The sequence below is a fragment of the Candoia aspera genome, chromosome 1 (assembly GCF_035149785.1).
Source record: "Candoia aspera isolate rCanAsp1 chromosome 1, rCanAsp1.hap2, whole genome shotgun sequence".
NCBI lineage: Eukaryota > Metazoa > Chordata > Lepidosauria > Squamata > Boidae > Candoia > Candoia aspera.
The window spans coordinates 1,189,911-1,210,277 of NC_086153.1; the positions used below are offsets into that span (position 1 = coordinate 1,189,911).

Sequence of the window (20,367 nt, forward strand, 5' to 3'; positions counted from 1 at the left end):
CACGCTGGAAACCCTCTGGTCATCGCTTCCTTCCTGGTTACCCGCATCCAACCGTGAACCTGATGCCCAAAACTTGTCGCCCTCCACGAGTCAAGCCCAGATTTCAACCCCAGTCCCAGAAATCCCACAATACAGGGGAAGATGAGGGCTCCAGCCATGGCCACCCGCACAAAGCCGGCCGAAAGCGCTATTCCGCGCCGAGCTCGCAGGCCGCTAAGCCGCCCGAGGGCTCCGCTAACCCTCGCGATCGTGCGGCGGCACGCGAGGACGCCTCGGCCAGTCGCACCGCCTTCCTTTTATGGCCGCCGCCGCCGCCGCTTCCCTCCCTGCCGCCGCTCCCGGAGGCCCACGCCAGGCAAAGGCACCTTCTTTCCAAGAAGGCTCGAGAACCAGCCCCGCTTACAAGGCCGCGGCGCAGCACCAGGGGGAGCCGAGCGCGAACAATGGGCTCGGAAACCTGCGGCGGATCTCGCGGCTGGAGGAGAGGAGGAGGAGCCGAACACCTCCAGGCTATAAACAAAAGAGCGGGCGAGGGAGAGCAGCCCGACCCTGCTGGGCTCGCTCGGGAGGCCGCCCGCGCCCTCCTCGCCTCCCCCGGGCGGCAGCCTCCCGGCGAGGAGGGCGCACGGCCGGCCGGCCCCGTCCGCCCGGGCGGCCCTTCCCTCGGCCTCCCAGGCAGGAGGGGGAAGGGCTCGGCCCCGCCGCCGCCGGCAGGGGAGACACCCGAGGGGGCCCGATGGGCAAAATGGCGCTGGAGGAAAAGGCAACAATCCCGGGCGGGTCGCCATGTTGCCGGAGCGGGGCCGCGGCGCCGGCGGGGACGGAAGCGGCCGCGCTACCGGGAGGGACCGCCCGCCCGCGCACTCGCCCGCCCGCGCACTCACCAGCACTGGAGGTGGAAGGCGGCGGGGCAGTGGTCGCAGCAGAGCAGGTCGCCGCCCTCCTTGCAGCTGTCGCAGCTGTCGTGGTTGGTGGCGCGGCCGTTGCGCCGCTGCGCCGCCGCGGCCGCGGGGTGCTGCGCGCCGTGGGGGGCCCCCGCGTGGGGCGGCGCCGGGGGCCCGTGCGGGTGGCCAGCGGGCGGCGGCGGCGGGTGGCCCGGCGCGGGGTGGTGGTGGTGCGGGTCGGCGCTCCGGTCCGGCCGGCGGCTCCGCTTCTCGCTCCCGCCGCCGCCGCCGCCGCCGCCGTCGTCGCTCCGCGGAGGGGCCAGCAGCGCCTGGATTTGCTGGGGCGGAAAGCAGAGGTGAGCCGGGCGCCGGGCCGGGCCTGCGCCCCCCCCCCGCCGCCGCCGCCGCCGCCGCCGCCCGCCCGGCGCCGCGCTCACCTCCATGAGGCCGCCCGTGGTGTCCAGGTCGTAGACCACCGTCTTGGCCTCCATCCTCTCCCACATCCAACGGCGGGCGCGGGCGCGCTCCCGCGGGCCGGGCCGCAGCGCGCCCCTCAGGCCGCCCCGGCGGGGGAAGCGCGTTCCGGGGCCGCGGGAGACTCGCCGCCTCCTGCTCGGCCTACCCGACGGGCCTGGGGGACCCCGCCGCCGCCGCCGCCGCCGCCGCCCGGACAGGCCGCGGGTCGGCCGAGGGGACGGCTGCCATGACAGGGGGCGGGGCCCGCGCTGCCTGCCTCGCCGCCGCCGCTGAGGGGAAGGTCGGCCGCCGTCGCCTCACACGCAGGGCCCCTTTGCCGCCGCCGCCGCCGCCGCCGCCGCCACAGCGCTCGTCGCGCAGGCGCACCGCGGCCTCCCCGCCGCTCCGGGAGCATGCGCGCGACGGTGGCCCTTTGCCGCGCAGGCGCGGGGAAGCCGGAAAAAACGACGCTTCGGGTTCGCTGGGGGGGGAGGCAGCGCTCTGGGTCTCCCTTGCTGCGCATGCGCGACGTCACATCCCCGTTCCGCTCCGTTTCCGCGCACGCCCGAGGCGCGTCCCCCTTTCCATCTCCCTTTCTGCGCACGCGCCGCTACGTTTCCAGGTGGCCTTTTCTGCGCACGCGCGGCTCCGACGGGACTATTTTTGTTTTCCATCCTCTTTCTGCGCAAGCGCGGCCCTTTTACTCTTTCCTTCCCGGTCTGTTTTGCGCAAGCGCCGTCTTTTTCCAATTTCTCGATCTGCGCCGGCGCAGACTCTGACCTTTTCTTTTTTTTAATATTTAATTGAAAATCTTCAAACTCATATTAAGTCATGACTGAAAAGAACGTTTTAACCAATCATGCACGCTAATCACTACACAGTGAATATTTTATGTGATCCCCATTTTGCTCGGCGCAGGTGCTTCTTCGCGGCGCATGCGCGAGACCTGATTGCCAAGCAGGCGGCCGGACGCATCGACGCCTCGCACGGAACGGGGAGCAGGGTTCCTTGCGCACGCGCAGAAAGAGCTACGACGCGACGTGCGGGGTTGCGAGGGGAAAGGGGAGCAGTTCTTTTGTCCGCGCGCCGAATATCCCGGCTCTTTTGAAGAGCCGGGATATTCGGCTGCAAGCGCCCTTCTTTGCCGCCGCGGCGACGCTACGACAACCCTGCAGGGTGGTCCAGGGTGTGCCCCGGTGCGGCCGGAGGGTATTGGAATGGCCGTGGAGCGGGCTGCGAACATCTACTGGCGCAAAGGCCAAAAATGACTGGGGGGGGGCGGAGGAGCGTCACAGGCAGGGGGCTTGGGAGGGGCGAGGCTCGGGGGAGGCAGCCGCCCCCGCTGGGTAGACCATCTACACGGGCAGGGCAAAGACCTGTACGTGTGAACACGGATAGGAAGGTCTCCGGGAAGATAATCCCGACCCCCGTCCGGTAGGGCGGTCCTAGTTCTCTGGGCTCGCAGGCTGGGATTGGGGCGGGGGTCCTCCCGCAGGGCCCTCCCTCGCCCGCTGGCCGGGGAGGGAAAGCCCAAGGCCGCCGCCTTTTCAGGCGGGGTCCAGCCGGGGGTCTGAGCTTGGGGCGGGCATAGCGACCCCAGACTCAGCCCCCGGCCTCGACCCTGGAAAAGAGCGGAACCGGGACTCTTAGGACGGCGAGGACCGCGGCGGAGAGCCGGGACGCGCCCTCGGCCACTCGCTGCCGGGCGCTGGCTCCGCGAGGCCCCCGCCCCGGGTTTGGCGAGCGGTTGGTGGGGGGGCTTCTTTTGAAGAGGTTGCTGACGGGGGCCTTGTAGCAGGATTGTCTGGGCTTGGTCCCGGGTGGGCATTGCCCTCTCAGGCTGAAAATCAATCAAAGACGCGTGAAAAGGCAGGCCGGTTCCCACCGGCCGATCTGGAGACGGAATCGACCGCCTTGCACAATAGGCTGTTCATGAAGCAAGACAGCGTTTCTCAACCTCCCCAGGTTAAAGATGTGTGGACTTCAACTCCCAGAATTCCCCAGCCAGCCTGCTGACTGGGGAATTCAGGGAGTTAAAGTCCACACATCTTGTTGAAGTCCACACATGTTAAAGCTGCTGAGCTTGAGAAACACCGAACTAAACAAAGGAACTGGATTCGCATCGTAACCCTAACCCTGAAATAAACCGAACACCAGGCATACTGTGTTGTGTGAATAAAGCCTAGAAGCCTGTTACTAAACATGTGTAAATATTTGTGATCCATGTGACAGACGAAGAACAGAATAGGGTCCTTTGTTCAGAAACTTGGGATTACAGGTAGTCCTCACTTAACAACCATTCATTTAGTGACAGATTGGACTTAAGATGGTGCTGAAAAAACATGACTGGTCCTCACACTTACAAGCATCACAGCACCCCCATGGTTATGTGAACATGATTTGGGTGCTTGGCAACCGGTTCGCAGTTATGTCTGTCATAGCATCCCATGGTCACATGATCACCATTTTCAACCTTCCCAACCAGTCTCTGGCAAGCCAAATCATTGGGGAACCATGTGATTTGCTTAACAACCACTTGGTTTGTTTAATGCCTGCGATGATTCACTTAATGACCACTGCAAAAAAGGTCATAAAATCAGATCAGATTCTCTTAATGACTGCTTTGCTTAGCAACCAAAATTCCAGTCCCAATTGTGGTTGTTAAGCGAGGACTGCCTGTATATGTGAAGGAGAAGGATGCCTGTAGAGAATTAATGCTCTTCCGTAGCTCTTCTAAGCTGGCTGGCGATTACAGGAATTGAAATCTATGGCGATCTCAAGTTTGCTTAGCAATTCCGCAGTTGACAGTGTTGGTGTAACAGCTGTCCATCTGCTGCTGCCAGGAACCGTGCCAAGTTTGGGTCAAGCCTCAGTCACCTAAAAGACTTGTTCCTACAGGGCACTAAGCTGCACGCCAAGTGTGTGGTGTGAATGCAGCTGTTTGGGCTTGTAAACTGGGGCTTACCATTTACTATTGGGTGACCCAGCCGTGATAATAGGTCCACCAGTGATGGCTGAACTGCAACTAAGTCGTTGGAGTTGTCAAAGGCATCAGTTCAAGACCAAGGGGTTGCTGTGCTCCACCTGCAAAGCTTTATTTATTTATTTTAACCACGCTTGTGGCTTCATTTATTACGTGAACACTGGTGGGTTGTGATTCAGCCTATTGTCCATAGCAAAACATAACCTGGGGTAAGAATGTGGTGGGAAGGCAGCTTCTGTCTGGAATGAATGAGGGCTTGGCAGAAGCAGTGGGGAGGAACTTATGCTCAAGGAGGGACTGCCCCCCTGGGGGGCTTGAGAGCCCCCCTGTTTAGCTCGGGGTGGGGGAGCCTGCCAGCTCAGGTTTTATGGCCATTGGTCTCTCTCTGGGCTGAGGGGCCAGTGACCTGGGTAAGAGCAGCAGCTTTGCGGCTGTGAGTGTTCACACAACCTGGTAAACCCAGGTTAGTGAAACACCATGGCTGCATGCACCTTCCATGCTAGACCCAAACTTTAAAACAACTGGTTTGAAAAATAATCCGTTGTCAGTCTTTCATAATGAGAAATAACAAATAATTAATAATCTGGCTGTATCAACTTGTCTCAGTAAGCTGCATCTGGCTGAGTCAAACGTACAAAGCCACGTGGCAATCTGGTTGTGTGAACCTGATGTCAGTGGTGTACCTTCTCTCTAAACAGCCTCAAATAGCTTCAGGCTGGGTCTCTTGTGCCCCAGTGTCTTAGCAGCCGCACCACACCTGTGCCCACCCGTCTGGCCTCTGTGCCCCCGATCTGACCAACTGGTTGGCCTCGGCCCCCCAGCTCCTCTCCCAGCTCAGCCCTCCTCTGCCCCATCTTGCCAAATGGGGATTAGACCAGCCATGGTGGTGTGTGCGCCGGTGGGGGCCGGTAAGGTACAGCAGGCCCACCACCGAAGATTGGAGATCTGTGCCCGTGTGCCAAGGGAACGGCTGGGTTTCACCAATTCCTTGACCCACAAGCCAACTCAACTTTAGCCTGTCCTGTCCTGTCCTGTCCTGTCCTAGGAACCCAGACTGTTGGTTTAATTCTGGAAACCGTCATGCCATTAGTCACGGACACACAACGATGAGGTGCAACGGTGCACTTGTTCACCAAGCTTCTTAGCTTTGGGTGTCTTGTGAATGCAGCCCTCCTTGGGGTTCGGAGGCCAGACTGAAAGGAGTGGTTTAGGGCCAGAGAGTGACCCATCCCTCTGAGGTGGGGATGGTCCCGAGGCAGCCCTGGAGAGGACCCTCGGTGGAGGCTTCTCTGCCCAGAGCTGAGCATGTTGTTAGAATAAAGGTTTGAAAGTGGCCAGACAGAACTTGTGCGCCTCTCTTCCCCAAGTACAGGGGTGTGGCAGGGAGCATCGCATTGCAGAAGGTGGAATGGGCCATTTCTTTCTGATGAAAGGGGGTGGCATTTCCAGGGAGCAGGAGGTTGAAGAACCGTGGGACGGGACAGTGATGATTCCCACTCCCCCCTGGGAATTAGTGTTGGGGGAGCAATTTTGCTCTTTGCAAAATTAAAGAATATCACACCTCTGGGCCGACCACTTCTGCAAAGAACTGCTGGAATTATCAGGGGTCAACTCAGCATTGTCTCATAAGCATAAAGGGGCTTTTCTAGCAAACACATCTCTATTGTGCTTGTGGGATGTCACGTGGGTCACCTGATTTCCACTTCCTCCTCCTCCTTGGGTTTGGGGATTAACAATCTCCATTTTACTTTTTGGCACACCTGCAAGCAGGACGTGCTGCAGAACGCAGCTCTCGTCCTTTCATTTCGCTTGCACGCAGACATCTCTATTTCTGTAAGAATGTCCACAAAGAACCAGTGATGATTAAGTACCTTCTACTATGAATCTACTTGTATCCAGATCTACTGAATAAAAGCAAGCTATCTCTTTTTCCTTCATCTAACTACTGTGTGAAGACTGAATTTATTTCTGAACGTAATGAAGCTTAACGTGCAAGTTTCTTTCTTGGTTCATGCTTCTGCTTTGCAAGATTGTTGTTAGCCGCTTGGAGTTCCTTTATTAACCTTTAAAAACTCCATCAAGAACATCCCATTTTGGAATTTCTCCCTGCTTGGGGAAAGCGGGGGCAGAAAAGAACACCTATCCTCTGCTCGTTGGGCACCTGAGAAACCTGCGATCCTCTGCCACCTCCCCGTGTTTGGGCTCAGGGACTAATTCCCCAGGTCAGCCTTTCCTCCCCAACCTCTTTCCCATTGGAGCAGGGAGTGAAGTTTTCAGGACAAGAAGGCAGCATGGAAATGTCACCGCACTCTTCCAATTGTGTGCTGTGCGGGGCAGGGACCTACTGCTCTGGTGAACTTGACTTCAGCCTTTCAGCACAGGTCTTCTCAGATGGACCAGGGGAGCTGATCAACCCAGGGTAGGATCCAAACACCTTTGCCTGGTTTTGCGCACTCCCTGGCACTCTTCCAAGGTGGCCCGCCATTGAGCGCCCTGCAGAAGTCCAGCTGCAGCAGGTCTATGAACATTCTGAGTGCTCAGGCTTCCTGGAATATTATCTTTGCTCCTGTCTTTACACAATTCTGGTGTCATGTTCACTGTTTCAACGTGCACTGTACATCGTAACGTTTCACATGCCATGGCGCTGACACGCATTTCTGTTTGGGAGGGAGCTGCTGTGAAACCTTGTGCCAAGCTCTGTATCTATGTTCATTTCAATGGAATGTGTTTGGGTTATGTGCTCCGTTCAAGGACTTTTCCCGCAGACCATCAGAAGCCGTTAGGAGCACCTGGGATTGTGAACTTGGGAAGATTCTATGGGGGGAGGGATCTTGTTTGCACCGAGGGTTTTTAGCTTGAATTTGGCACACTTTCATCATTCTCAGCTCTCTCTGTGATCCTGCATGCTATTCTTTAATAAATCAGGTATCTTTGAATTCCTGCTCATGAGCCTGAGAGTGTTTTAGAATGGGCATTCATTACATCTGGCATGAGGGGCCTCCACCCATGGGCATCTACCAGAACTCCCACCTCCAGTGGTGGCAGAAGCCAACTTTGGCCCTGGGCTGGGCACCTGTTCTCCTGAGCAGGGACAGAGAAGAGCCTCTGAAATGAGCTGGTTTATAAATCTTCTAAATAAATCAATTTCCACCATGACACTGTTGGAAATCAAAAAATGGCAGCTTCTGGATTTCCCAGCAGGGCGCTCTCTGTATGGGGTGAATGCAGCTCCAGTATTCCCCAGAAACTGGATGCCTTCCAGAAAGGTGACTTACAACACACATTTTTCTAAAACACTGGTTTATTCATGAAACAGTCCAAAAAGTTGGCTCTCCCTCCTCACCCCTCTCCCCTTGCTTGAAGATGCCGAAGACCTCCATCGTTTGAGGTTGATGATAGAAAGCTTTCCTCGCCTCCAGAGCCAGGGGCACGGGGGGGGGGGGGGGGCTGAGACAGCCCTGGCCTTCCCCAGACAGAGCATCCTCCTCATGGAGACGGTGGGCTGATGGGGGTGGGGGGAGAGGAGCCAAGGGGAGGGGCTTCTGCTGAGCTGCCCTCCCCAACCTCGGAGGCAGGCCAAAAGTCTACAAAAGAGGGGAGCAGCAGCCCTCTGCCTGGGATCCAAGGGGCGATGTTTGCCCAATTCCAGGGAAGGGTTAGGACAGCTGGGCGTCAGCCAGAGGGGCCCTGGAGGCAATGGACTTTCTGGACTATGAAATGGCATTGGCCACCTGGTGCCTGACCTTTGCTGAGGCCTGGAGGGAGGGGTCGTTCCTCCCGGTGACCAAGGGCTCCTTCTGGATCTCTCCCAGGATTGGAGATGGGAGGCCACGTCTCACGGTGGTTCTCCCCCTCTTAACTGGCCGGTCCCAGCCAGTGTGTATGGAGGATGAGCTGTCTGAGATGGGGCTGCTCCAGTATGGTTGCTCCGTGCTCTCTGTCACCTACAGCAATGTTTCTCAACCTTGGCCGCTTGAAGACGTGTGACTTCAACTCCCAGAATTCCCCAGCCAGCCATGCTGGCTGGGGAATTCTGGGAGTTGAAGTCACACGTCTTCAAGCGGCCAAGGTTGAGAAACACTGATCCACAGGATGCCACTGGGGAAGGCCATCCATTGTTTTAGGGTGGGGTACCATCAGAATGCTGATGAGACCCAGTTGCCCATCACCACCCCAGGGTCAGATTGGGGATGCGATGGTAATCCTGACCAAGGGCTTGGCTGGGTCAAAGCAAGCTTCTATTAAACCCCTGGAAGACCTGGCTTGATCTTGGTGCCAATGTTGGCTCAGGATGATATCAGGAACACCTTTCCTACCCCCTCTGGCCTCACTCAAGGCCTTGGGCATCCTCTGGGTCCTGCTAGAGATGGAGGCTGGCTTTGTCCGAGGTGCCAACGGCAGGTCTTCGTCACCTGGGAGGCTCTGTTGGCAGCGAGGCCCTCATCCTGTTATGGTTAGACTACTGCAGCGCACTCAAGGTGGGGCCGCCTTTAAAGCAGTCCAGAAGCCACAATAGTGCTGGTTATCACTGACAGAGGTGGATATCCCCCACGGCCCAGATTCCAGGAACTTCCAGGGCCTCTTTCTGCTCTCCCGCATGCTAAGGGTTTCTACCCCAGTGGGATGGGAGACCCGCCTTCTCGGGAACACCTTTCCTCCCCCCTCTGGCCTCACTCGAGACCTTGTTACTGTGTAGCAGGATGTTCAGATGCCCATGGTGAGCAAGCTGCCTTCAGCAAACCCTGGGGGGACCTTCTTGCCATTTCTGTGCTGGATGGTTTTGAGTGTCCCAAAGTAAATAATGTAGGAAACTCTGCACCGATAGGTACGTAGATAAACATTAAAAGCGGACTTCAGATGTGTGTCGGGCAGGGTCAGCTGCTGGTGTCTTCAGAAGCCCGCCCACCCTGCCTGCCAAGGAGGAAGAGAGAAGGGGAAGAGCACGGGGAAGACCTATGCTGGCCAGCGGCCAAGGGTTGCCTTAGTAGGATCTTCACGCCTGGATGGCCTCTTCCTTCCCTCATCAAGGTTCTTCAAGAGAGGGACCTCCACCGGGGACAGAGACCTTCTTTTTCATGACTGTTGCCAGGCTCTGCTGCTGGGCAAGGGGGTTGCTTGACACTGAATCTTTATTCGGTGACCCTCCACCCCTTGCTCAAGGCATGAGGAAGAACTTCGGAGCAAGATGGGCAGGGTTCGGTTAGGAGGGGGAGCTAAACCTTCCCGTGGCATGCTTCGACTGAAACCAGAGCCTCCTGGCACCCGTTTTTCAAGAGGACTCAGCTCTCCGATTTCCTGTATGGCTCAGCCACACTCGGCTGCTGGGTTCTCCAAACTGTGGCTTTGCTTTCCACAGGATCCAATGGCGCAGCAGGCAGAGCAGGATCACAAAGGACCACCTCTGGGCCTCTCTGCTTCCTGCCACTCGCCGTCCAGCGTTCCAAGGGGTCTTTGCGTCCTGGACCCTCAAGACCAGGGATGAGGAACTCGAGACCCATGAGCTGCACAGAACCTCCAAGACTGTTTGCTCTGGCCCCCAGACAGCCCTCCAATCACAACCTCCCCAAATTGGCAGCACGGTTCCCCACCACTTCAAAAGAAGCCTCTATGTTGTGTAAGCTCTAAAACAGACTGAATGTCATGAAAACTAAACATACACAACCACAAAGCAAAATCCCAAATCACTCCACCAAAATCCAGAGGCCCACCCATGTGAGGAAGGGACAGCCCCACTCCCAGCCTCATGGCCCCTCCTCTGGGTCCCCCCACCCAGTCTGCTAGAATTGGAAAGATCCTCAGCTTCCTTGAGGTTGACGAAAGAAACTTCTCATTTCCTGGGATCCCCTGCTATGCTCCACTTGAGATGTTTCGTACCCTTCCAGCCTGGCCAGGAGAGAGGGGCAATCACAGCAGTTGAACAGGGCTCTTGCTGACTTCATGCCTGTCAAGTTTTCTCAGCTTGCCACTGCCTTCTTTGGGGAATTTCCCTGGTTTTCTCAGTCTAGCCCCCAGCCGGGGATTTCCTGGTGATTTCCTATCCATTTACTAACCCGGTCCAACTTGGGATTTCCCAGTGGTCTCCTATCCATGCATCAACCAGGACCATGCCTGCTCAGCTTCTTGGATCAGGGGAAGGTGCATCTCTTCCTGGAAATGCAGTACATGATTGACTCTGAAGTCTGAGAAACCATCACCAGCCTTCTTTCAAAAAAGAAAAAGGGGGATATTTCAGCAATTCTGCGTGATTCTTTCCCCACACCCCGCCCCTGGGTAGGCAAACCCAGGCTTGTGTTTTGCTTTCAGGGACACCTGTTGACAGCCCTGTGGAATGGCTGGTGCAAAGGCAGAATCGGTCTGCACAGAACTTCAGGTGACAAAGCGCCTCGCTTGCAGGAAGCCCCAGCTCTTGGGAAACCTTGTTTGGGGCAGGCGGTTTGGAAGTCTCGTCCTGGGTTTGGGGATCCGGCTGTGGTCACTGAGGACTGCCCAGGAGATGCCTCCAGTCAGCCATGGCTCTAGAGGGGCATTTCTAGGGGGGCCTCGAGGGAAGGTGTGGGGAGCATCCCAGCAAGGAGGTGGGGCGGTGGAACGTGAGACCTGCCCAGCCGAGGAAGGGTTTGGGGCTGATGTTGCAGTGGCACCCCTGGGGCCCTGAGGATGGGAGTCCTGGAGGGAGGGGGAGGGGGGAGGGGGGATGCACCATCCACCAGCGGCATGCTGGCTGCGTGGCTGTCTTGTCTTGTCCCTGGAAAGTCTGCTGCGCGGAGAGGCTGGGAGGTATTTACAAGTCCTTTCTCAGTGCAGAGAGTCAGCCGTGGAAGGGAAGGTCGCTGGAGAGCGGCAGCCTTTCGGGGGTGGGTAGGGCCTGCCCCTCCGGCTCCCCCCTTGAGGGCAGCATCCGCCCTAGATGGAGACTTCATACGCCGGCATCTCCTGCGGAGAAAAAAGCCTGCAGAGGGTTGGGCCATTGGAAGTCTGTTTTCGAGGGCTCCCAGCCACCCCCAAAGGACTAAGGAAGGTGGCCCCTTTCACCAAGGCAGACTGTGGGTCTCCCCAACTTGGGGTGGTCTTCAGTGGCTCCCTGCGGGCCCTGCAAGGGGGCAGGAGCACGCCAAAGATTAAAGCCCCTTCCAACTTTGAAGCAGAAATCTGCCCTTGGTGGGCAATGCCTCTTATTCCTTGGCCAGGTGATGCCCGGGCACCAAATCCCCGCCATTAATCCCTAGAGCAGTGTTTCTCAACCTCAGTGAATTGAAGATGTCTGGACTTCAACTCCCAGAATTCTGGGAGGGGAATTCTGGGAGTTGAAGTCCAGACATCTTCAAGTCACTAAGGCTGAGCAACACCGACCTACGGAGAGGAGCACGCTCTCTCCACAAACCCTGTCTTCTTCTCAAGTGCACAGCCAGCCTTCCAGGGGCCAAATTCCCCACTTCCCAGCGGCAAGTGTGCTTGGGCTCCCCTGCCCCCGCTCCTGGAGCTCTGCCAAGCAACGATCCCGCTTTGAAAGTGGCCAGCCTGGTGGCAAGCCACCGCCACGGTGTGAGGATCCTGCTGGGTGGCTGTCCCTAGGCCCCACAGTTTGACTAGTTTGTCCAGAGATCCAAGGATCCACACTTGGATTCTCTGCCCAGCTGGCAGCCTCTTTGCCTGCTCTCCAGGGCCTCATCCTTGCTCCCGGTCCTTTGATCCTGGTTTGGACCCTGGGAATCTCGGCCTCTTTCCAGCCTCTTTCTCTTTCCCCTAAAAAAGAGCTGCTGCCTTGCATGTTTCCTGCCCCAGAGGGAATTTAAATTTCCCTGGCAGCCGCACGGGCAGGTGCCACCACATTGGAGAAGGGAGGACTCTGTGGCTGCTTAAAAGAGCTTGGCACCTTCTAAGGCAGCCTCTGCACTTCGATTGCCACACAGAGATGGCCTTGAAGGTTTCGGATGGCTTCAAGCCCCTTCTCGGTGGCTAGAAGAGTCACAATGGGGCGGAATGCAAATAAATCAAGGACCGATCAGGACATGAACCCAATCCACTTCTGGAGAAGCTTTTCACAGGATGGCATGGAGGGTTTTCCCAACCAGCTCTGTTGAGCCTGGTGGCTGGGGCTGATGGATGTTGCAGTTCGTCACCCCCGGAGGACAGCAGGCTGAGGAGGCGAGCTTTGGCTCCTAGGCTCCCCCGCCCCGGCTGGCCCTCCTGTCCCACCATTGGGCGCGGCCAGGAGAGGACAAGGCGGCCACTTACTCCGGTCTCGTAGGCGGAACTGTTGAAGGCCTCTTCGCCCGTGATGTGGTCATAGGGCTGCGAGGTTGAGAGGGGCAGAGGCAGTGACGGTTTCCCCTGATGCCTGGCGGGCCAGAGAGGAGGGAGAGACGGGGGTCAGGACCCGCAGGGGGATGCGTCCCCCCTTGGGTCAGCTGTCCCGCCCAGCCACCGCAGCTCACCTGGAGATGCACAGGTAGGTGGTGCCCAGGAGGAGCCCGACGGCAGCCACCGGCAGGAAGATGGCAAAAGCCACACTGGATCCTTGTAACAGGTCCCGGCCTGGCACCCCCTTGGCCACCGCTGCAGGGAAAGGGAGCGAAGGGGAGGCTCAGTGCTGGGGGCACCTGAAGTGAGGAGGGAGGGGGAGGGAGCAGCACCCCAGTTGGCTTGTGGGGCACCAGCAGGGGTGTCCATAGGGCGGTTGGAAGAGGCAAGGGGGCAAAAACAGGAGGGGTTCAACTGCACCATTGCCACCCAGCAGACCCCCCTGGGCAGAACACGGTTGGTGCCCTCTAGGCGGCAGGGCGGGCAAAGGCAGTCCTTAAGGGCCTCCCAGTCTTACCGTCCAGGTTGGGGTTGGCATAAAACTCATCCCTGGAGGCTGCAAGAGAAGCAGGAGGTGGCGTTACAGTGGAGGGTTGCAAGCTGGCAGGAAGGGAAGGTTTTGAGGTTGGAAAATGCAGGAGCTATTCCCAAAGAGATTCTCACAGCCCGGAAATCTCCTGCTGGTGACAGCTGTCCCTCAGTACCCTAGGCCAGGGTTTCTCAATCTTGGCCACTTTAAGATGTGTGGACTTCAACTCCCAGAATCCCCTAGCCAGCCTTAAAGTGGCCAAGGTTGAGAAACCTTGTCCTAGACCATGCCCATGCCCTACCCCCACCTGCTCGACCTGGTCAGCCCAGTCATTTCTCCAGCTGCCACCCACCCCCCAATCTTTTCCAACCAGAGTCTGCAGGATGCTGAAGGATGCTTAGCGCTGCCTAGCCCCGGTTAGGGCCAAGGGCTCGCAGGGAAGGGGACACCGGCAGGGCCGCTTTGGAAAAGATTTTCAAGCAGCCGCAAGGGGTACCCCTTTAGTAGGGGCTGTGATGGAAGTGGGGGAGCAGGGATTCCCTTTTGCTACCATACACTCCCCCCTCCCCCAATTAAAGTCCTTGTTTCGGCTTCGATGGGGAAAAGGCAGAGGTCCCGGCAAGGATTTGTTCGTTTTATTTAAATGCACTGCAGCCATCCTGCTCTGTGTACCTGTGGCCCCTCCTCAACATGCAGCAAGTGGCATTAGGGGCTGGGGGAATGGTGCTTTGGGAAGGATTAACTGCCCCACCAACCCTTGCCATCAACCACGGTCAGCCATGTGTCTCCTGCCACCCAATAGCTCCGTTTCCTTCCGTGCCAGATTTTATGGGTCTGGGTAATTGGGTTTGTGGTGGGGGAACCCCAGTTTCATCAGCCACATCCTGCTGGCTTCCTGTCACCCTGCTTCCTCTTTGCAGAAAGTGGAAGGCATCGCTAAGGAAGGCAAGTCCAATCACATCTGTTCCTTTTGCCTCTTCGCTCTGAAAGTTGGTTTAATGGGAGCTGCTGGGTCACATTTGGGGGAGGGACGGGGAACCATTTCAAGGCCATCAGTCATGGTAAACTGAAGACTGGGGAAGTGGGTCTGGAGGCAATTGTGAAATGCACTTGGATAAAAACTGTTCAAACACAGAAGCGAGAAAGCATCTCAAGTTTCACGGGGAAGGGGAAAACTCTCAGTCGGTGGTGCCACCACCGAAAGGGCCAATGCCTTTCATCCAGAAATGCCAACCTTGGAATCACAACATTGTAGAACTGGACGAGACCAGATCCATCATCTAGTCCAGTTTTCTCGACCTTGGCCGCTTTAAGAGGGATGGACTTCAACTCCCAGAATTCCCCAGCCAGCCTTGCTGGCTGGGGAATTCTGGGAGTTGGAAGTCCACCCCTCTTAAAGCGGCCAAGGTCGAGAAACACTGCTTGAACTGATGGCTATGTATTGTCCAACCATCTACAACATGCAGGAAAATCAATTTTGGGGAAAGGCGACTGACCGGCCTCCTTTTAAAAGCCTCCCTAGCCAGGACTCTGATGCTGGTACGAGTTTGGCAGACCCATGCAACTGAAGACCCCCCTTTAATACATGGGGTCTGTCCACACTGTGCAGAGGACTCTGGAGAGGTGGCCACATGTCCCCTCCTTACATGGGCAGCCAACACGGGGCCCTGATCCCCCAGGGAGCCCTGAGACTGACCGGCTTTGCAGAGCGGGGGAGGGCCGCTCCAGCGTGAGGGGTGCCCAGGCAGGCAGCGGAGGACAGTGTTGCCCAGCAGCAGGAAGCCGGTGGCACAGGAGAAACGCAGGGTGGCCTCAGCCTGGTAGAGGCGCTTTTCGGGGTGCTGAGTGCCGTGCTCGGGTCCACCCGGATTGCGACAGGGTTCGTAGACCTCAGCTGGAAGAAGCAGAACGCCAGGGGGTGAGCCCGCTTCCTGCCCGCCTGTCCTTTCTGATTTGTTACTGACTTTGCCCATTTGCTCTTAGATTTTTAGCCTGCCACAGGAGCAACAGCTTCGGCATCTAGAAAATGACCCGAGTAAACAAGTGGCTGTTTCTTTGGCGCCTGGGCTCTCAAGGGCCTTGGTCATCACACAGGCGCAAGGCCACGGCTTCTGCCCACCTCCTAGTCTCACGCGTTCCTACGTGGCTGCTCTGAATGGCTTACGGAGGCACTTGGGGAGGCGGCCACTCCATTTAGGCCCCCCGGCCTGTCGGTCGTGGCAGACGATCTCCCCACTCCCCGCCAGGACGTAGCCTTTATCGCAGAGGAACTGGATGGTGGAGCCGACGGGGAATTTGTTGGCAGAGACCAGCCGCCGGCTGTGGTCCACATCCCCGGGGTCTGGACAAGTGGTCACTGGGGAGAGAGAAAGAAGGAACTGATGGATCGGCAGGCAAGTGGGGAGAGACCCCAGGGCAGGGAGGCAGGCCTCTGCCTAATCAGGAGGGGTCTATCCCCAGAAGCCTTTTGCACAGGAAATGTAAAATGCTGCACACCCCAATCTTGTTCTTTAAAAAGTGTTTTAATAGTTGTGACATAGTTTTAATTGTTGGTTGTACGCTGTCCAGAATCACGGTCAGTGAGATGGGTGGCCATATAAATGTGTCAAGAAAGAAAAGAAAAGAAAAGAAAAGACTGGGAGATTTATTTCTATATTCGACAGGAATTCAGTTCTGCCAAAGATACTTTTTCTGGCAATAAAAAAGGTGAAGAGCAACGATGCTGGATAATGGCTCATCTGATCTAGTCTCACAGCGGCCACCAGCAGCCCCCTTGCAAGACTGCGTGGACAGCAGCTCAGATCCCAAACATGCCCACTGAAGAGGACGGCTGCCTCATCCCACCGCCTTCCCCAAGACAGCGTTCATGCTCTGCAGAGGCTGCATTGTGGGTGGAAATGACTTGATTCCCACATCTAGGGACAATTCATTCCATCCAGCGTGGTGCCCTCTGTGGCAGGCCACCTATTCTGGAAGCCGAGATGCTGCGTTCAGTGGCCTCCGATCTCCACTCTGATCTCTGGGTAGCAGAACTGGAGAAGATGCCAGGACTTGGCATGGAGGACTGGGAAGTCTGGAAGTGGAATTCCCCCCACGCAGGGGTTTCCATGGGGTATGGTCAAAAAGGTCAAGATGGCAGCCATGATGGTGTGATTGATATGATAGTTTCTGATGAAAGTGAGAGACCTGATGGAGGACACAAGGGTGAAGAGAGGTGGTGAGTGGGGGACAGACAGTTATTTGATAGTGTGAAGAATAAATCTTGAGGAACAAATGACATGACAGAAAAGGAAAGACAGAATCCTTGGTTTGGAAGGGACCTTGGAGGTCTTTAATGTTGGAATTATCAGGGATCAACTCAGCATTGTCTCATAAGCATAAGAGGGTCTCTCTAGCAAACACATCTCTATTGTGCTTGTGGGATGTCACATGGGTCACCTGATTTCCACTTCCTCCTCCTTCTTGGGCTTGGGGATTAACAGTCTCCATTACCTTGTGGGCAGACATGCAAGCAAGAAGAGCTGCAGAAGAATGCAGCTCTCCCCTTTGTCATCACCCAGCAATGAGTAAGTGCTTTCTACTGTGAACCTGCCTGTATCCAGACCTACTGAATAAAAGAAAGCTATCTCTGTTTTCTTCATCTGACTACAGTGTGAAGACTGAATTTATTTCTGAACGTAATTAAGCTTAATGTGCAAGTTCTCTTTTGGTTCATGCTTCTACTTCGCAAGATTGTCGTTAGTTGCTTGGAGTTCTTTTACTAACCTTTAAAAACTCCACCATTCCAGCCCAGCCCCCTGCCCAAGGCAGGGGTCCTCACACCATCTCGGACCAATGGCTGTCCCGTCTCTCCCTGAGAACCTCCAGCGATGGAGCACCCACCACTCCGGGAGGCCAGCCGTCCCACTGCTTCACAGTTCTCGCTGCCAGGAGATCCCTCCTCGTTTCCGGGTTGGACCTCCCTCAGACAGCTCCCACCCATGGCTCCTTGTCCCACCCCGGGTGCCAGGGAGAACAGATCGGTGCCCTCTTCCCCGTGGCAGCCCTTCAGGGATGGGAAGACTGCCATCATGCCTAAAGAAAGCGATAGCAGGAGCACTGAATGAAGAGGAAGAAGTCCTGTATGAAAAAGTACGTGATGGATTAACGTTCCAGCAGGATGAACGGAGGGAGGAGGTAAGAAGAGGTGGGAGCTGCTCGGAACAGAGTTGGAAAGCAGGATGTGGCTGAGGGCCACGCGTGGAGCTGCGCTGATGGGAAGATGGTGCCTGGCGGAACGAAGGGGAAGAGGCTGCAGGTGAGAATAAGTGCACATGCTGAAGATTTCTGCAGAAATAAAGATGTTATACCATGTATCAGAAAGAGAAGAAGACTGTTGCAAAGAGTGTAGTCAGAGCAAGGAACAGGCAAGATTAGAATATGCAGAGTGGTTTTGACGGAAATTTTAAAAATTGGGAGAAGCAAAGTGGGTGAAAAGGGCAGAGAGAGCAGAATGAAAAATACAGGTAGTCCTCGCTTAACGACCACAATTGGGACTGGAATTTAAGTTGCTAAGCAATGCGGTTGTTAAGCGAATCCGGACCCGATTTTATGACCATTTTGTGGTGGTTGTTAAGCAAATCATTGCAACTGTTAAACGAATCACATGATTGTTAATCGAACCACACAATCATTAAGCAAATGACGAGGTTCCCTGTTGATTTTGCTTATCGGAAGCCAGCTGGGAAGGTCGAAAATGGCGATCGTGTAACCAAGGATGCTGCAACCGTCGTAAATGTGAGCTGGTTGCCAAGTGCCTGAATTTTGATCACGTGACTTCCAGGATGCCGCGACAGCAATAAATGCAAGGAATGGCCATAAGTCTTTTTTTCAGTGCCATCGTAACTCCGGAGAGTTGCTAAATGAACACTTGTTAAGCGAGGACTACCGATAAAAGTGAGGAAATGATTTGGGGTAATAAAACCGAAGTGAGGGAATGCTGGAAGGAGGATCTTATAAATTTGTATGGGAACAATGGAGGTAGATTCAAAAACAGAACTGAAAGATGCTATTAAAGTTACAGTCCAAAATGACGAAATGGAAGTAATAAATGCTGTGAGAATGTCAACAAGTGGTATGGCTGCAGGAATACCTGTGCAACTGAAGAAATATTAAATTATGGATGTTATCTGCATGTGGAATCACCCTGTGAGTTGTTTCATTTGTGCCTGAAGGCTGCATCTGTGCCAGACGATTGGAAGAATGGGGTTGCTGTTCCCCCAGACAGAGGGAAAAGGCGCAAGAGTCAACGCAACAGCTACAGGGGATTTGTTTGTTAAATGTGCCTGGAAAGAGCTCTGAGTGAAAATTTCTGAGTGAACCGGTTCAATGGGCCACAGAGGACAACACTGGGGAAGTACCTGGTGGCTTTATGCTAATGGGTAAGCAGACCGGATTTTGCTCTTCTGCAGGTCACTGAAAAATGAGAAAAGGTTTATCGTACATTTGTGGATTTAGAAAAAGTGTACGAATGGGCTTGAACTGTGGAATATTTTGCATAGAGGTGGCCTTGAAGGTTGGGTGCTGACACGATGAAGGCAATACATGACGGAAGTAAAGTGCATGTAGGAATAAGCGGATTGCTTAGGGAGCACTTCAACGCTGAACAAGAAGACAGACACGAAGAGGCAATGTCCCCTGGGTTGCTAGTGTATTTGTGGATATTTGTATAAGGACAATTTGTATGGGGACAATGACTTAATTGTTTGCAAACATTTGTGTGCTGCCTATTTTCAGGATTCCAGCTAGCATTACGCAATATAATGTAACAAAGCAACTGTATACTCATAAAACCAAACCATTAAATCAATAAAAATCATTAATTAACATTGCTGCTACTGTCAAGCAGACCTGAACACCCTGAAGAGGTCTGTGTTTACCATTTTATAGAACGCCAAGGAGAGGGGTGACAGTTGAGAATGTACTTCTCTGGGCTCCAACCCACCCCATCTCCCCTCATATTATGGGATGTAATTGTACACATATTTTCACCTGCAGAGGATGCCACGTTGCTGGCTGAAAACTCAAAAGATCTGCAGTTAGGTAGATTATAGGATACAACCAAGCACATGAAACTGAAAACAAATGTATTAAAGATCAAGGCAGTTGTGCTTGACATGGAAAATGGAAGGAATTATTGCAAGTTACCCATAAATGGTGAAAAAAATAGAGCAAGCAGATGGATTTGTGTACCTTGACGGAACGTTTACTAAAGACGAGAAAAGGGCTGGAGATATTTTAAGATGAGAAAATGCTATAGAAAAATAAGTAGATAGTATGGGGTTTGTTCTTCAGCAAAGGATCGTTACCTTGTCGTGGTGCTGGAGCTTGAGCACCTCAATGATGCCGTGAGCTAAACCGTGAAGGGCCACCCAAGACGGGAAGGTCATGACAGAGAGGTCAGACTAAAGGCGACCCCTGGGGAAGGTAATGGCAACCCACCCCAGTATTCTTGCCGTGAAAACTAAATGGATCAGTACAACCAGAGATATGTCGGTATACCATCGGAAGATGAGACCCCCAGGTCGGAAGATGGTCAAAATGCTACCGGGGAGGAACGGAGGATGAGCTCGACTAGCCCCAGATGTGATGAGGCAGCTAGCTCAAAGCCGAAAGGACGGCTAGCGGCCGACGGTGCTGGTGGTGAACGGCAAATCCGATGTTCTAAGGATCAACACGCCATTGGATCCTGGAAGGTAAGATCTATGAGCCAGGGCAAATTAGATGTGGTTATTGGTGAGATGTCAAGATTAAAGATAGACATTTTGGGCGTCAGTGAACTGAAATGGCCTGGAATGGGCCACTTCACATCAAATGACCACCAGATCTACTACTGTGGACAAGAGGACCACAGAAGAAATGGAGTAGCCTTCATAATTAATAGTAAAGTGGCTAAAGCAGTGCTTGGATACAACCCAAAAAACGATAGAACGATCTCAATTCGAATTCAGGGCAAGCCCTCTAACATCACAGTGATCCAAATATACGCCCCAACCACAGATGCTGAAGAAGCTGAAGTAGAGCAGTTCTATGAGGATCTGCAGCACCTGCTGGACAACACGCCTAAAAGAGATGTTATTTTCATCACGGAAGACTGGAATGCTAAGGTGGGCAGTCAAAGGACACCTGGAATGACAGGTAAGCATGGCCTGGGAGAACAAAACGAAGCAGGACAT

At 54.9% G+C, this 20,367-nt stretch overlaps 2 protein-coding genes across 4 annotated transcripts in view; both read right to left on the reverse strand.

The window, feature by feature from the left end:
* PHF12 (PHD finger protein 12) overlaps positions 1-1,507 on the reverse strand; it is a 29,466-nt gene extending 27,959 nt beyond the window's left edge. For both annotated transcript variants that reach the window (XM_063295070.1, XM_063295061.1), the window contains exons 1-2: positions 1,322-1,507; positions 885-1,222 (exon numbers count right to left, since the gene is read on the reverse strand). In XM_063295070.1, coding sequence (XP_063151140.1) covers positions 885-1,222; positions 1,322-1,387 — 404 coding nt within the window. In that variant the 5' untranslated portion in view covers positions 1,388-1,507. The remainder of the gene's footprint in view (positions 1-884; positions 1,223-1,321) is intronic.
* Positions 1,508-11,024: 9,517 nt separating this feature from the next.
* The window catches only part of SEZ6 (seizure related 6 homolog), a 33,767-nt gene continuing 24,424 nt past the window's right edge, over positions 11,025-20,367 (reverse strand). The window contains exons 10-15 of one of the 2 annotated variants that reach the window (XM_063295141.1): positions 15,318-15,509; positions 14,850-15,047; positions 13,142-13,180; positions 12,759-12,879; positions 12,559-12,661; positions 11,025-11,272 (exon numbers count right to left, since the gene is read on the reverse strand). In XM_063295141.1, coding sequence (XP_063151211.1) covers positions 11,240-11,272; positions 12,559-12,661; positions 12,759-12,879; positions 13,142-13,180; positions 14,850-15,047; positions 15,318-15,509 — 686 coding nt within the window. In that variant the 3' untranslated portion in view covers positions 11,025-11,239. The remainder of the gene's footprint in view (positions 11,273-12,558; positions 12,662-12,758; positions 12,880-13,141; positions 13,181-14,849; positions 15,048-15,317; positions 15,510-20,367) is intronic. The other variant, XM_063295132.1, reaches the window with a different exon arrangement.